We start from the raw sequence: 15427 nt of genomic DNA on the forward strand, positions 1-15427 counted from the left end.
GCTGCTCATGTCTGCGTGGCATCTGAAATGCCACCATGGAACAGAAAGAGGAAACTGTGGACCTTTGTAACCTGTTAGAAATGTTTGGGATTCCTAATATATTTTGCATCTCATTCTGATTATAGCAACAGCCACAACAAAAACTTAGACTGACTCAAATGTTAAAGAAGATCATGAACTAACATTTTATTTTGTAACTAATGCCAATAAATTGCAAGTTTACACTTATACAGATTTTTTATAAAAAAAACCAATATTCTGACTTCGGTTACTACTCCTGCTTGTTGATTTAGGGAGAGATGTACTGTACTCTGCAACTTAAGTTGTTAGAATTCTTGCATTGTGTCAGTTTAGCCAGTATGTGGGTGAGAAGAACAGCTGTGTTGTGATGGTTATTGGTTTTGGGGTATCGTATTACATTCTTTCTCTGTTCAGAGAATCAGTTTACAGAGAGAATTATTTTTCAGGTGTACTACTTCCTCCCTTTCTTCTGTGAACAGATGAGAGCTAATCCTACCATGCTATGTGAGATAATCCTAGCATGGTGTGTGAGACAGTCTCCAGCTGGATAAATGACAGCTCAAAGTGGGTGATGAAAATATAATGGAGAGAACTGCCTGAATGTCACTTAGGGCTATACATAGTAAAGCATGAGTAGGACCCTTTGCCCCACTGCTGTCATGTGGGCTGCAATTTAAATGCACTTCCACTATTGCCTATGCTGGCTGGGACTTGGGAGCTGGAATCAAGAGCAACAGAGGGGCAGGAGTCGCCTAGCCTGTTGCAGAATATACCAACTCCTATGACTTTTGGATCTTATGCTTGACTTTTCACAGACTCCAATAGAGCTTAAGAAAGTGAAAACCAAGATCCTGTCTAGTTTTGGTGGATGGAATACTTAGGGCCTCAATCCCAAGGCACTTGCCTTCAAAGACCAAAGGCAGCCACTGAAGAACCAGATGGCTCTCTATAGAAGCAGCCTCTTCAGGGAAGGATGTTCATAGTGTGTACATCTTCCGTGCAAATTGCAGACTAAAGGGGTTCCACCTATCATTGCTCAGAAAATAGGCAGGTAAGTCATATGATCCAATTTGATTTGCTTATACCACCCTCACCCCCACCCCATTTTTGTGAGGGTTTCTCCTCTCACCATTCTAGAGGAGTGTCCATTACGCCAACAGTTTGGCCCTATGAGGGCCTGCCTTAATGTCTTTCAATGCAGATCCTAAGTGGTCAGACCACTCCAGCAGCCTCTCAGAGCATGTCCATGGCCATAGCATTGGTCGCTCTAGTTTCCCCCTGTCACCATTTCCACCCTTGCTATAAAAGTCTGTTTTTGAAATGAATCAGAGCAGAAAAAACATTACAACAGGGGTGGGGTGGGTGACTAACTTTGACGTAAGACAGCTATATTTACACTTTAGTTAAAACTAAAGGCTAAATAGGAAAACTTGCTCATCTGTCAGTACAAGTGGCCTTTTGACAGCAAATTTAAAAGATAGCTTGTTTGGCTTGACAAGTGGGCTAACATTGTAATCCATGTAGGAGAGTACTATTGCTTTTAATACACTGCATACAATCGGTGGAGTCTGACCTGAAATCTCACTTTTTGTCCCCCAAAAACCTTACCTAGGCTCCTATGTGTTCACATGCAAAAAACAGCAACACTAACTTAGTGGCTGAAGGGGTTTATTTGCTTTTTACAAAATATTCACAATATTTTAACAACACTTTAAATAAACTTAAATAAGCCGTTTGGGATATGTTTCCATACACAGAAAGCTTAATTCAAATGGAACACGCAATTCTCATTTGACACTACATAAGGCAGAGAAATTTGCTAATAGCAGCAACTGAATTAAAGCTGCAATACCATTTCTGGGGCAGCTCAAGTTTCATCTTGTTCCTAGCTAGGAAAGTGATAACTATGCATCACTATTGTTGGCAGGTGTAGCATGTTTTCGGTTTTGGAAAAAACAACTCATCCTTTGTAGTGCTAGTTAACTGTTTTCCACCTTCTAATTTTTTAAACTTCATTTTGAGCCAGTCCTCTTTTCCTCTCTTGTATTCTGAGAACATACCCTCTACCTGCTGCAGTTGCTGCATATCCAGTAATTTTTCATTAACAGTACGGTTGTTCTTTTATGTTCTTGAACTGTACTCCCAGGTTCTGCAGCCAAGACATAGTGTATGATTAAAATGTACCTACTCCCTTTTGACAGCTTTTCTCAAGGCCTTCTGTGTAAGAGGAAGCTATTTCCCATCTTCAATTAATCGCAGGATTGTTGTTTTTTTAAACCACTAAAAATGAACCAAACAGACTTTGCATCAAGTGCCCCATTAGCAGCAAAACTAGAACTGTGTACAGGGTCCATCTTTGGCTTTCAGTTGGGATGGATAACTTGTGACCCTGTAGGTGCTCCTGGAACACAGCTCCCATCGCTACTAGCTATGGCTAATGGACAACAGCTTCTACTGGGCCATACCCCCGCCTTCAGTCCTCAAATAACTGCGTCATAATCCCTTTTACATGCGAAACATTTGCTACAACAATGGCATTTCAAGTGCACAGGAGCAATGGTGACTGGTTTAATCTACATCTAACTGAGACTGCAGTAATACTTCCCCAGGTTGTGCTGGAGCATCATGACTTAGGAAACATTACTGATCATAGGCTAAAGCTAGCCACCTGGTAGATAGCTTTCATAAACTTAGTTGTTAATCTGTTGTGAAATTAGAGTGTGTGTGTTAACACCCTTTGCATTTTTATTTACATTTTGGTACATTTAACCATCCGTGTGCTTTATATACCAGTATCAGATACTCAGTTCAAATTATTTAGGCAATGGAAGAGTTTGAGGATGTGTCACTGGGACTTAATTCACATTATCTATACACACATAAAAAGCAGTGCCCTCCCTTCACAGGAAGAATTTTGCTGCCTCTTTAGTGGGTCAAAAAGCACTTCCAAAACCCTAGTAAGACATAGAGACAGTTTGCTTGCCTTCAGAAGCAATTCTGAGTTTATAGTACTCAGAAACATTCAATAGAAATACCATTAAAGTGTGCAAGTCAAAGATGAACATGGATCACTGGCCATACTCTGAATTCCCTTATGAATACCTCTGCCTCTTAAAGACAGGGAAGAGACTGGATTTTTAGAAGAAACAATGTCACATCGATTTAAGCAAGTCAAGCAAACAGCCGATCTGTCTGGAATTGTTTGCCGTAGTCTTCTACAATGGTATTTCTGATGAAAGCATACAATATTCAGAGCCAAACATTAAATCTGAGAAAAATAAATAAAAGTAGTGCCAGTCTTGTAAACAACTTAAGGTATACCATGCTTGGTGTCTGAATTGCCACTGAATACTACTTAAGACTTTCTAATTTTCAACACGCAACCACAGGAAAAAATCTAAGCCCAGGCTTTCAATAGTGACAACTCTGTACATACCAAACTACTGCTTGGTTCTCATATCTCTTACAAATTGACTACAGCAGTTATTTCAAACCATTAAATAAGCAATCTGGGGTGAAATTACATATAGAGAAAGCTTATTAATTCAGCTTTGCTCATTAAACAGTGTCAGTAACTGACCCTGAGCAACTTGGGTTACAATATAGTGGAATCAATGGTTCCAAATGGACGTAACTATCCTGGTGGACCCTAACCAAAAAAAACCCTACTCATACCCTGGGAAAAGACAAACATGCAACTTCGTATTTCATACAAAACGTTAAAGGGCAATTTCAAGAACAAGTTGTTTCCTAATGCAATATTAACGTGTACATTCATTAAGAAAGAAATTAAGGCTGAGAAGAGAAAGATTTATACTTTGCCCGGTGTTCATCTATTTCCTGTTTGGTTTTCTTGATACACGTGAAGATTTCCTTAAAGAGAAGTTTGTATTCAGGTGGACTACTTGGAGATAAGCAGTTTGGATCAGCACTTGTAGAAGCAAGTCCTCTAGTACATGTGTCCGAGGATACATTCCCCACATTTACATCTTTGGAGTACTGCTTTGAGGTCTGCACAGCCTTATGTTTCAGTGACTCTTCGTCCATTTGACATTTCTTCAGGAGCTCCTCATACTTGACTTTCAGAGCATTATACTGTGCATCCACCTCATTAAGTAGAGAAATGCCCCTTTGCTTCACAGCTTCTGCCCGTCGAATACAGGTTTCTTCGTGGCCTTTTAGAAGGTCCCCGCCTGCGCCGCTAGCAAGGAAGGTCTCGCTGCTGCTTCTTTTAAGAGCCCGTTTGTCAAGTTCTGGGACAGCGAAAGGCAAGCCATCTGAAGGGCTCTGACTCAGCTCTCTCTCTATCGAGTCTTTAAAGGAAATGAAGAAGGACTCTGGAACAAGCTTTTCCACCCCATTTACAAATGTGTTTTCAGACTGAAACATTTGCTTCATTTCTGCCACTTCTACCTCCAGCTCTTCAGCTCTGGCTCGGTACAGATCAACATCCATCAGCCTTTGTTCAAGATCACAATTCTCCTTCAGCATGAGACTATACTCTTCCTCCATGGTCATCCTCTTCTCTTTTTCCAGACCGAGCTGAGCTTGCAAGAGAGTTACCGCCTTTTTTAGGTTCTGGTTTTCTTCCTCTAGAGGATTTAGCTGACTGTCCATTGAGGTAATCTTTTCCGCAAAGATATGATCATAAACAAAATACCTAGGCAGATATTTTAAAAAAGAGCCAATAAAAAGCATTAATCCACTTTTCACAATACATCTAATGCTTTACAAATTTAGCATGGATTACTACACCAAAATCTTCTATTTCTGGAAATGATTACTAAAGTAGGATGGATGCACTTTGTCTCTCTAAAGCAAGAGGATCATGTTTTGTCTTTATAGCTAAGCATTCTGGAGTGAACAATATAACATAGCCAATCTCTTCTTTAGAGAAGCAGCATCTGCACTGCAGTTCTTAATAAGTGTTACCTGTTGCCACTCTCCTATCCTGAAATCACATTAAACTCACATTTCGTAAGATGCAACAGTCTCTGCACATGTTTCTTGATTCAGTCATAGCAAAAAACAACAACACTTAAACAATTTCTTCCACAGAAAGCAAACACTTTTAAAGTAAGCTTGTGCCTTACTTGCGAAGGTCGTACAGTTCCTTTAGACATGAAAAACTGTGAACTGATCTTGGCTGCTCAGACCTTTCACGGTTCACAAGGCCTTGCCCAGAATTCTTCAACTCCTCCACTTGCCTCTGGAGGTCATCAATGTGTGTTTGAAGACTTTCAATTGTCTCTGTTAAGCTAGAGAGAGAGAGAGAAGTAATGACAAGAATCCAAAAAGCTGTCAGGGTAACTTGTGCATCAAGATTTTTTCAGACTAGTTTCTCTGAGACATGTTTGTTTCAGGTTCTTGATTTAGCAGGGCCTGTCGGTCATTACTTGATGTGCAAAGTGTAACTGGGAGAAGACATCAGGCACCCTTCCTTACCACCACTTCTACATGTGGAGAAGGTCAGTAAACACAGGAGAAGATTCTGGATTAACTAGAGATAGAGACCAAGATCTTACATCGTGATGGTGGAAAACATTTCCAGCACCATAGGTATGGCATGAGGAGAGGCTATTCCCTTTGCTCAACTAGTGTGTGACAACAGTTGGGAAACTGCTGGGGATAGCTCTGCCTCCCAGTCATCAATCAGTTTTGGGGTGCAGCTAGTCTAATTTTGGTTTCTCCTGTGCACTGAGGGGGAAAGAAGTTGCCTTACCCCACTGTTCTTTACTTTCTTTGTGCTCAAGAATAGCCAGAACCAATATGGGCAAACCCAGAGTCCCCTAGCTGTTGTTGCAAGGTGAAGAGGGGCTTGTGGGTACTAGCTAGCTCTGAAAAAATATATGTGGAGGCAGAACCTACACATAGTCCTGCTTATGCTGCCGACAGGAGGGCCTGTTTGCCCCTTGACTACAGGAAGATTATCTTTTTCTAGAAGGTTCCATCCTGCAGCATTTGAGAGAAAACACACATTAAGAGAAACTGATTTCAGAGTTTAGTTGCTAAAACCTTTAACAGAAGGAACAAGCCCCAAAATAATCCAGGGAAGGGGGTATTACAATTGCATAAGCCCCTTAATACAGCTATTCTACAAGGTTTCCTTTCTGTCAGTATATAGCTGCAGTGCATGTTGATAAGGGAGGGGAAACCAAGTGTTACCTTAGTATCTTTTGCTGTGAGGATCTACTATCGGCGACCAGTTTTAGATTAGCATCTTCTAGTTCTCTGGCAGTAACATCAAGCTGCTCATAAACTTTGGCATGCTGATCATTCATCTGACGCAGAAGTTCCACCTGCTTTGTAAGATACTGAAAAGTAATGTATGATTAGCGTGATAAATATCCACTCAACCAGCAGTTACAATGGACAGTATTTCTGCTGCTTTCCTTGTAGTGGTATATAATAGTACCAAAGAGTATTCCACAGAAGACAGCACTGAATAAAGTTATCCAAAGAGGCAGTGAAGCTGTTGGCACACTTCAGAATGAATGCAGCTTGACGCCGTTTTAACTCCATCCTATGGATTCATTGGATTTGAAGTGGCACTAGAGTCCTCTGACAAAGAAGGTTAAATATCTCATAAAACTACAAATCCCACAATTCCACAGCATTGAGCCATGTTAGTTAAGGCAGTGTCAAACTGCATTAATTCTGCAGTATGGATGCAGCCTATGTAGGTAACCTTCAAACAAACATGGCAGAGTGATCTCACAGACCTCTATAGATTTACACAAAAGCAAACATGTTGAGTTTTTCCTTTACAGCTTTAAAGGCATACTGCTTGCACACTAAGAGGAAGAGAAATCAGAGCCAGGATCCTAAGAAAGGTGAGTACTTTTTCTTGGTCAAGGAGACACTTGACTAGATCTTCCCAAACACAATCCTCTTCCATATGTGTTCTATGCTGCATGGAAAACCACATTATAAATGGAAGGTTATGAAGTGGCTTGACATATTGTTGTTTCAATACAAAAGATCCCACTAGGTGCCCCTCCTGAGCACACCTGAAATAATGCTAAGCAAGCTTTTACTTCCACAAGAGCCACTGGCACTTCACATCTTACCAACAAAGATTACACGATCTATATGAAATGAGAAAGCATCCTATAGCTGACCTGTAGTAGCTAAAGAAGAGTCCCTGTCCTCCCCTTGGAGGGAATTACTCAAGGAGATACTCTCTTTAATCTCAGTCAGGGTATTCCTGTTTTGTTTAAATCTGTATGAAATGTAATCCTCTTTATTCAAGAAGCACAACAGGTTGTTTATAGTTGTGAAAACTGCTTTCAGAAAGCCACAGCTAAGAGGTCTTCTCTGTAAGAGCACTAAACCCTTAACCTTAAGCTGCTTTGCAAGAGGCACCTTAGTGTCAAGCCGTGGATTTCTATTTCCACTTCACACTACATAATCTCGTGTTCCAAGAAGGAGAGAATGAAATACACTAGAATTCCATTAGTCTCTCTCATACCTGGTAGAAACAGTACTGTTTCGGATATTTTCTTAGATGAAACGTGCAAAACAGGTTGCACAAACCCAGTTACAGCATCTGAACCCCCGACGCCACTTCTGTGAGAACTGAAATCTGTGAACCTTTCAGAAAGCCTAAAGGTTTCAGAGTCACTGCTCTTGTAAGTAGCCTATTGATTATGCAATCAAATCTTCGGTGCTTGACTGTTCACTTCATTAAAAACGCTGGCAGGCTTACATTTGGAAAAGTATAAAGCAGGATTACACCTTGATCTAGTTCAACCACCCACAACCTTCACCCGAGGAGAGTCAATTAGACACTATTACCTGTTGCCATTTATAACCAGACTGTGTACAACAGAGATTAGCCAAAGCCAGCATTAGCCAGAATCTTAGTGTAACCTGAAACAAATTAATTTCGTCTACTGTGCTGAAAACAAGGGGAAGACAGTATTGTAACAAAGCATTCTCTATTAAAAAGGTATTTATACTGCACATATTAGTAGGAGGAACCCCATACTGAGTAGTTAGGCTTTTATTTCAAATTAAGAAGCTTCAGAATGCAGTTAAGAACAAGTGCAACTAGCACAATGTGGGCTTATTTTCTCTACTTAACCTTCTCGTACTTTTAGTACTGATTACTTAGAACAATGGACTAAGGCATGAGTGGGCTGGAATTTTACTCTGTACTTTTCTCATACCGCAGCCTTGCGTTGTGCGCATAAAAATCTTAATCCAGACATATTTAAAATGGAACACAGAACACAACCACCAGCAATTCCTTCAGCAGCAGGATACACCGAATCTTTAAGTTATTTAGGTCATATCCCACCTTTCTCTATTAACATTTCCTGGACAGTTTATAATACAAAAGTTAATGAACATAAAAACAACAGCACTGAAGGTCTCCTTGTTTAAAACATCAACATGAGCTATAGATAAATTACTCAAATCAAGTTTAAGAGGAGTAATTTTAATACTGGTATAGACTTTGCGAACGTTGAGAATATTACGCATGCATTATATTGCAATTTTAAGATTAGAGCAGTGGTTTCGAAACTCCGGTCTTCCAGGTGTTTTGGACTTCAACTCCCAGAAGCCCCAGCCAGGTCAGGAATTCTGGGAACTGAAGTCCAAAACAACTGGAGGACCAAAAATTTGGGAACCACTGGATTAGAGTGTCAACTAAAATGGTGAAGGGCCTGGAAACCATGCTCTATGAGGAACACCTTAGGGAGCGAGGTATGTTTAGCCTGGAGAAAAGAAGGTTAAGAGGTAATATGATAGCCCTGTTTAAATATTTGAAGGGATGTCATATTGAGGAGGGAGCAAGCTTGTTTTCTGCTGCTCCAGAGACTAGGACCCGGAACAATGGATGCAAGCTCCAGGAAAAGAGATTCCACCTCAACATTAGGAGGAACTTCCTGACAGTAAGGGCTGTTCAACAGTGGAACACACTTCCTAGGAGTGTAGTGGAGTCTCCTTCCTTAGAGGTCTTTAAGCAGAGTCTGGATGGCCATCTGTTGGGGATGCTTTGATTTGGATTTCCTGCATGGCAAAATGGGGTTGGGCTGGATCAGGGCCCTTGCGGTCTCTTCCAACTCTACGATTCTATGATTCGATGGGTGATTTAAGTAAGGCCGCTGAGTGAGATTATGGTAGACTAGGGTCCACAACACATTGTAGAAATAATCCAGTTTGAGACAGTTTTAACTGCCCTGGCTCAATGCTAGGCAATTTTGGGAACTGAGCCAGAGCAGTTAAAGTGGTTTCGAACTGGATTATTTCTGCATTGTGTTTTGGACCTGTAAGTTTTAGCCACTCTGCACCAGGAAAAAATGCAACATTTTGCCTTGTTTTAGTCCCTCTTATGTGACAATGCGGAGTTGTTACCTCTATTTCCTGCAGTTGCTCTTGATTGGTAGAATACATCTGCTGCAGAGAGGTTTCTAACTCGGTGTTGCGGTCCAACAGCGTCTTCCCAAGCTCAGCAGCAAGATGGAGATCTGAAATAAGCCATGAGCATTTTACTTAACACCAAAGGCTATCCATTTATTCCAAACTGAAGTTTCACAACTAGGAGGAAATGGAACTATAGCAGTAAAGTTTGTTTTATCCGATTTTTGCTCATTACACCTTAATAACCTCTATACAGGCTTTGAGAGAAACTAATTAGAGCTAAGACTTTTTCTCCATTTTCTTCTTTGTAGGTTAGTAGCTTTGGTACATACTTCTTGTCCCTTAAGTACAACTAGGGCATGAAGGCTGGTGATTTTGAGATTATGTATTTTGACATATTTGGATGACATGAAAAGTTGAGGAAGGTTGGTCTAATACAGTGATGGTGAACCTTTTAGCGGCAGAGAACCCAAACTGCAACCCAATATTGCAAAGTGTTGTGTCCCTTTGGCTTTCTAGTAACAAACTCTGGCAAACTCTGTGCTGGGGTGACAGCACATGTGCCCACAGAGAGGGCTCTGCATGCCACCTCTGGCACGCATGCCATAGGTTCACCATCACTGGTCTAATACATCAAAGTAAGTATACATTTAGTGAAATCATTCAAAGATTTCCTTACTATACATTTTGGAGCCAGTGTGGCATAGTGGTTTGAGACCTGGAGTAGGACACTGCAAGACCAGGGTTTGAATCCCCACTTGACCGTGGAAATCCAGTGAGTGATGTTGGATAAGACACACTATCTCAACCTCCGAGGAAGACAAAGGCAAACCCCCCTCTGTACAAAATCTGCCAAGAAAACCCAGTGACAGGTTTGCCTTAATAAGTCAAAAATACAGCAAAAATACATTTTTAAAAGGCGGCACTTCGGGTGTTTTCATATTTCCTTCCCAACTTGCTTTGCACTTTACTATACTATACTTTGCACTCAGTTGACTATACTGTAAGAAACAAAACAACTGGGCTGCTGCTAACAAAAGCTTATGCTAAATAAAACTTTTTAGTTTATAAGGTGACATATCTGTTACAACACACATGGCTCCCTCATCCCTGGGATATATTTTTCCCTGCAAGTATTTGTTCAATCCAGGCCAAGACCTCTGTGCTTTTCATTCGCTTACCTAGCTGAGTAAACTCTGGTGCGGACCCAAAGTGCTGGCTCCATACTAGAAAACGCAAGTTATTTTTAAACAAGCTAACTTCTGTTGATATCAAATGTGTGTGCGCAAGTTCCTTCCTACAGAGAGCAGGCATTTTCTGAACCCTGCATGCTCAGGATCTCATGAGAAGTTGGTAAAATCAAAGCCTGTCCCATTAACTTGTATCAAGCTGAAGGGCATTCCCAGTCACTAGCATCCCTGCTCCTACTGTGAGAATCTGTGGCTGAACTGTCATGAGAAAAGGGCCTAACGCAACTCATTCAAGACAAGACTTGTCCCAAAATACTGCAAACACTATTATAATGTTGACAGTTTGCAACTGATTTGTAGACACAGTAAAAACAACAACAACAAAGCTCATGCTGCCAACTTCTTTCTTTCAGAGAGTCTCAAAGGTGTTCTCTCTATATACTGATCCTGCAGACTAACACAGCTATAGCTTTGTATTCTTTTTTATTGACTGCAAGTTTACTGCTACTTTCCAAGTATTCCAAAAATGACACTTTAATGCATTTCCTTTACAAGAGCATAAAGAGCAGCATAAACAATTTCAGGAAAACCACAAGGATTACCCAAAATGCCAGAGATGCCAAAAGCTGCTGCCTCCTGTCAAACCATCTTTAATTAAACAACAAACCTTTTCCTACAACCAGAATTACTGTAAAGATCATTCATGCTCTTCAAAAGATATCTTAAGTCGGGATTTAGCACAATCCTTTTTAACATTCTTCGGAGCTGCCGTGAATGCAGCTGCTGCCATACTTGCTTGGAGACAACCGCTAAAAGAATGCAGACCTCACAGCGGTTTAAATGTCACCCTGAAAAGTGGCAATAGCAGAAAATTAAATAGACCGATGCTTGAGATAGAACTGTGTCGTTATTCTTCCTTAAAATGTATTTGCCCATGCTCAGTAGTTCAAAGTTTAGTTTTAGTTAGATTAGTAAATTGTTAATCGTAGTATTATAGTCTTCGCCAAAGAGGAGTCAAATAGCAAAAGAACAAAAGTTTTCTAACTTTTAATGTTATTCCCCACTCCATCCATATTGCTTGGACCATGCCTAAATAGTCATAGAATCATAGAGTTGGAAGAGACCTCAAGGGCCCTGATCCAGTCCAACCCCATTCTGCCATGCAGGAACTCTGAGTCAAAGCATCCCCATTGACAGATGGCCATCCAGCCTCAGTTTAAAGATTTCCAAGGAGGGAGACTCCATCAGCCTCTGAGGAAATGTGTTTCAGTCTCAAACAGTCAGGAAGTTTCTTCTAATGTTCAGGGTGAATCACTTTTCCTGTAGTTTGTATCTAATGCTCTGGGTCCTAGTCTCTGGAACAGCAGAAAAAAAGCTTGCTCCCTCCTCAATATGACATCCCTTCAAATATTTAAACAGGGCTATCATATCAGCTCTTAACTTTCTCTTCTCCAGGCTAAACATCCCCAGCTCCCTAAGTCCTTCCTCATAGGGCTTTATGGTTTCCAGGCCTTTCACTATTTTGGTCGCCCTCCTTTGGACATGCTCCAGTTTCTCAATGTCCTTTTTGAATTGTGGTGCCCAGTGCACAGTATTTCAGGTGAGGCCTGACCAAAGCATAGAGTGGCACTATTACAGTGTGCCCACATCATATGCGGGTACAATATACACAAGCTGAAAGTTACGCCGGAAGAAGTAATAGCATGCGCATGAGCCCCATTATATTCAATGGGGCTCCACAATAAGTGGGCTTACCTGGCAGAGATCTATTTTTCACATGTTTTGTTTTCATGCAGGATTTCTGGCAACTTCATTTAAGTATATGCAACCATAGTATGAACAGTTTAATTCAGGAACTTAACAGGTTGTAAAGAAGTGGTCCTTATCCCTTGTAATTTTCCCTCCTCCTTTATACTTCTAATTGCTATCTCAATTACTTCTTGGCCTTTTGGCTAAGATCAAGTGCAAAGTGATCCTAATGAACAAGGATCGGTTTTATACCTCACCTTTAGTGGAAGCCTATGCAACATTAATAGGTACAAATCTGCACAGGTAGAGTATTTCAAAAGAGCTACACTTCAACATCCAAAGGTGAACAAGGACAAGGGTTTCATGATAATGGGATGCTCTCTGTGACGTCTTAGTTATAAGGCAAAGTCTAACCCTTGGTCCTTCAGAGAGTCAAGCACAGAGCTGCACTTTAATGGATTAGCGGCATTTGCCATACGAAAGGCACTTGTTCTGACTCTAAGCCTCCACACATAACCCTCCTCCAGACTTCATACCATTGCCTTTTCTCTGTACATACAGCTCCGATTTATGGCATATCCATAAACACATACCATTTTATTCCTTGGAAAACTGTGTTTTAGATTAGACATCCAGAAATTCCACTGAAACATATGGGGTAGTTTTAAATCTAAACACAAAGTTTTTATTCCTTGCGTTGTTCATTTAGCCATACTGAGATGAAGTTGCGAGGAGAAAGGCAAAACTGCGAAGGCTTCCTCCCAGAGAAGTTAACTCAGATTCATTAATACAGTTTGGTCTTCATGGTCACGAACTCAAACTGGAACTAGTGCGTATCTGAAGGAAACATACTGCATCTTCCATGGCATTTTAACTTGATTTTACCAAGGGTAGGAAGCAGAGCTGGAAAAGAGACTGAAGAGCAAAGACATACAACTGAGCACTAAAGTCAGAATAGTTTGAGCCACTGTATTCCCCATCATCCCCATGTAATACGGATGTGAGAGCTGGGCGGAGAAGGGAGCAGATAGAAAGAGAATCAAAATGTGGTGCTGGAGACAGGGACGTAGCCAAGGGGGGGGGGTTCTTGGGGTCCGGACCCCCCCCCCCTTTCCTTTATAAAAATGAATGGTGTGTGCTGCTGCACCATCGCCGCACCCAAGCCCCATTATAATGGTGGCACTTAGTCCGGACCCCCCCCCCCTTCCTAAAATCCTGGCTATGTTTCTGCTGGAGAAGAGTACTTAGGATGATCCCATGGACAGCCAAGAAGACAAACAAGTGGGTCAGACCCCTTGGAAGCTGAGAGGATCAAGTTGAGGCTGTCGTACTTTGGCCACGTCATGAGAAGGCATGGATCGCTAGAAAAAACAATGCTGCTAGGAAAGGTAGCAGAAAGAGAGGAAAGCCACAAACTAGATGGATAGACTCGATCCGGGGGATTATGGGCAGGATCTGGGCAAGGCAGAGGAGCAGGGACATAGCCAAAGGGGGGGGGTTCTTGGGGTCCGGACCCCCCCTTTCCATTAGAAAAATGAATGGTGTATGCTGCTGTGCCACCGCACCCAAGCCCCATTATAATGGTGGCACTTAGTCTGGACCCCCCCCTTCCTAAAATCCTAGCTCCGTCCTTGAGAGGAGGGCAGGGATTCTTGGGGATGTCTCATCCAGAGGGTCAGAGTCGACACGAAGGCAGCTAACATCAACGGTAAAAGGAAGCGGTTGGTCCCTCAGATGTCTGAGAACGCAACTGCCAGAGTGTTGTTGTCGCTGACCCCGCTACTGAGGGCGATGGCAGTGGGTCCGAAAGGCTCCTTCCCCTGCACTAAGCCATGCGATTCCCTCGACAACAACACACCAGTTCTTCTCCAGATCACTCTCTTTACATTTAACTTCCATAGCCAGCCTTCAGCCACCTTTCCACAGCTTGCTGCCTCCCAAAGCTCTTCCCGTTGTCCGGGGGAAAGAGAGGGATCGCTGGCCCAAGATCCACTTCAGGCCCATCGCTAACGCCTTGCGGGATCGTCGGATCTGTTCCAGGGACCCTTGTGGACTTTTCTCTCTGAAGGGCATCTGAAAGCTGGGCAGGATCTGAATGGCATACAGATGAAGTGAAACAAACAAGGCTGTGTCCGCACTGTGGAAATAGCCCGGTTTGAGACCGCTTGAGCTGCCAAAGAGTCAAAGGGTACGAGAAATATGAAGGGAATATATGAGTAAAAATGTGGGAGAACAGGTTGACTGAAAATGCAAGGAAATCAAGGTACAGGAAAGAAAGTTCAAGTGCTCTGAAACCGGGTTAAGTTTGCGGTGCGGACGCAGCCTATGACAACGCCAAAGGTGTGTGTCTGTGAGGAAAAGAGGCGCAACCACACCATTCAGTTCCCAGAATGCCCTCGCCTTGAGCTTGAAGACTAGAAGCGGTTTGAAAGCAGGTTATTTCTAGTGCGGACGCATGCTAGAAATAACCCAGTTTGGTCCCGCTTTAATTCTTTTGTCTGGCTCTTTGCTATGGAATTCTGGGAGTTGGAGTTTGTTGTGGGGCCCTCTGGGCCCCACAACAAACTCCAACTCCCAGAATTCCATAGCCTTGATCAAAATAGAGTTAAAGCGGGTCCAAACCGGGTTATCACTAGTGCGGACTCAATCTATGACAATGCCAAAGGTGTGTCTCTGTGAGAAAAAGAGGCTCAGCCACACAATTCCCTTCCCAGAATGCACAGTGTAGTGGAAGCGCTCTGAAACCGGGTTAAGTTTGCAGTGCGGACGCAGCTTGTGTAGCGAGATTGTGGAAGGCTCCGGCCCTTCCATCCTGGGCCCCATTGTCTCCCTCGCCCGCTTACCTTGCTGCAGGTCCTGCTGGTCGTACCAAGGCTCATCCTCGCGGATCTCGAACTCTTCCACCAAACTGTCGGCCAGCATCGCGGAGGACGAGACGGAGAGCCAGGACCTCCGTCGCCGCCTCTTTCTTCTCTCAGCCCGGGACGCCCCGCTCCGCTCCGCTCGCCCCTTTAAAGCCGCTCCCGAAGATTCCCGAGCGCTTCCGGAAACGGCCGAACGCCCGACCCGAGCAGCAACGTGGCAGGGACGCCGATTCA

The 15427-nt window shown here is 42.6% G+C and overlaps 1 protein-coding gene across 3 annotated transcripts; it reads right to left on the reverse strand.

Moving 5' to 3' along the window:
• Window positions 1-236: 236 nt before the first annotated feature.
• CDR2 (cerebellar degeneration related protein 2) lies at window positions 237-15342 on the reverse strand. Of its 3 annotated transcripts, XM_089476865.1 has the most exons (6): window positions 15173-15236; window positions 12336-12388; window positions 9385-9497; window positions 6187-6335; window positions 5115-5279; window positions 237-4681 (listed from the first exon to the last, which is right to left on the reverse strand). In XM_089476865.1, the coding sequence occupies exons 2-6, from the start codon at window positions 12370-12372 to the stop codon at window positions 3811-3813; spliced, it is 1335 nt and encodes a 444-aa protein (XP_089332991.1). In that variant the 5' UTR covers window positions 12373-12388; window positions 15173-15236; the 3' UTR covers window positions 237-3810. The 3 variants fall into 3 exon arrangements, with proteins under 3 accessions (XP_089332991.1, XP_089332990.1, XP_089332992.1); XM_089476864.1 differs by lacking the exon at window positions 12336-12388 and having other exon boundaries at window positions 15173-15342; XM_089476866.1 differs by lacking the exons at window positions 12336-12388; window positions 15173-15236 and adding an exon at window positions 11248-11299.
• Between the last annotated feature and the right edge of the window lie 85 nt (window positions 15343-15427).

This window comes from Sceloporus occidentalis, unplaced genomic scaffold (genome assembly GCF_023333645.1).
Source record: "Sceloporus occidentalis isolate IW3139 unplaced genomic scaffold, rSceOcc1.0.p SCAF_10, whole genome shotgun sequence".
Classification (NCBI taxonomy): Eukaryota; Metazoa; Chordata; class Lepidosauria; order Squamata; family Phrynosomatidae; genus Sceloporus; species Sceloporus occidentalis.

Excerpts from the sequence above, each read along its gene's own strand:
- CDR2 (XM_089476864.1), bottom strand. The coding sequence starts at position 15,251 with ATGCTGGCCGACAGTTTGGTGGAAGAGTTCGAGATCCGCGAGGATGAG. Across the intron at positions 9,498-15,172 it reads CCAGCAGGACCTGCAGCAAG|ATCTCCATCTTGCTGCTGAG; the intron begins GTAAGCGGGCGA and ends GGCTTATTTCAG. Across the intron at positions 5,280-6,186 it reads TCACAGCAAAAGATACTAAG|CTTAACAGAGACAATTGAAA; the intron begins GTAACACTTGGT and ends CTCTCTCTCTAG.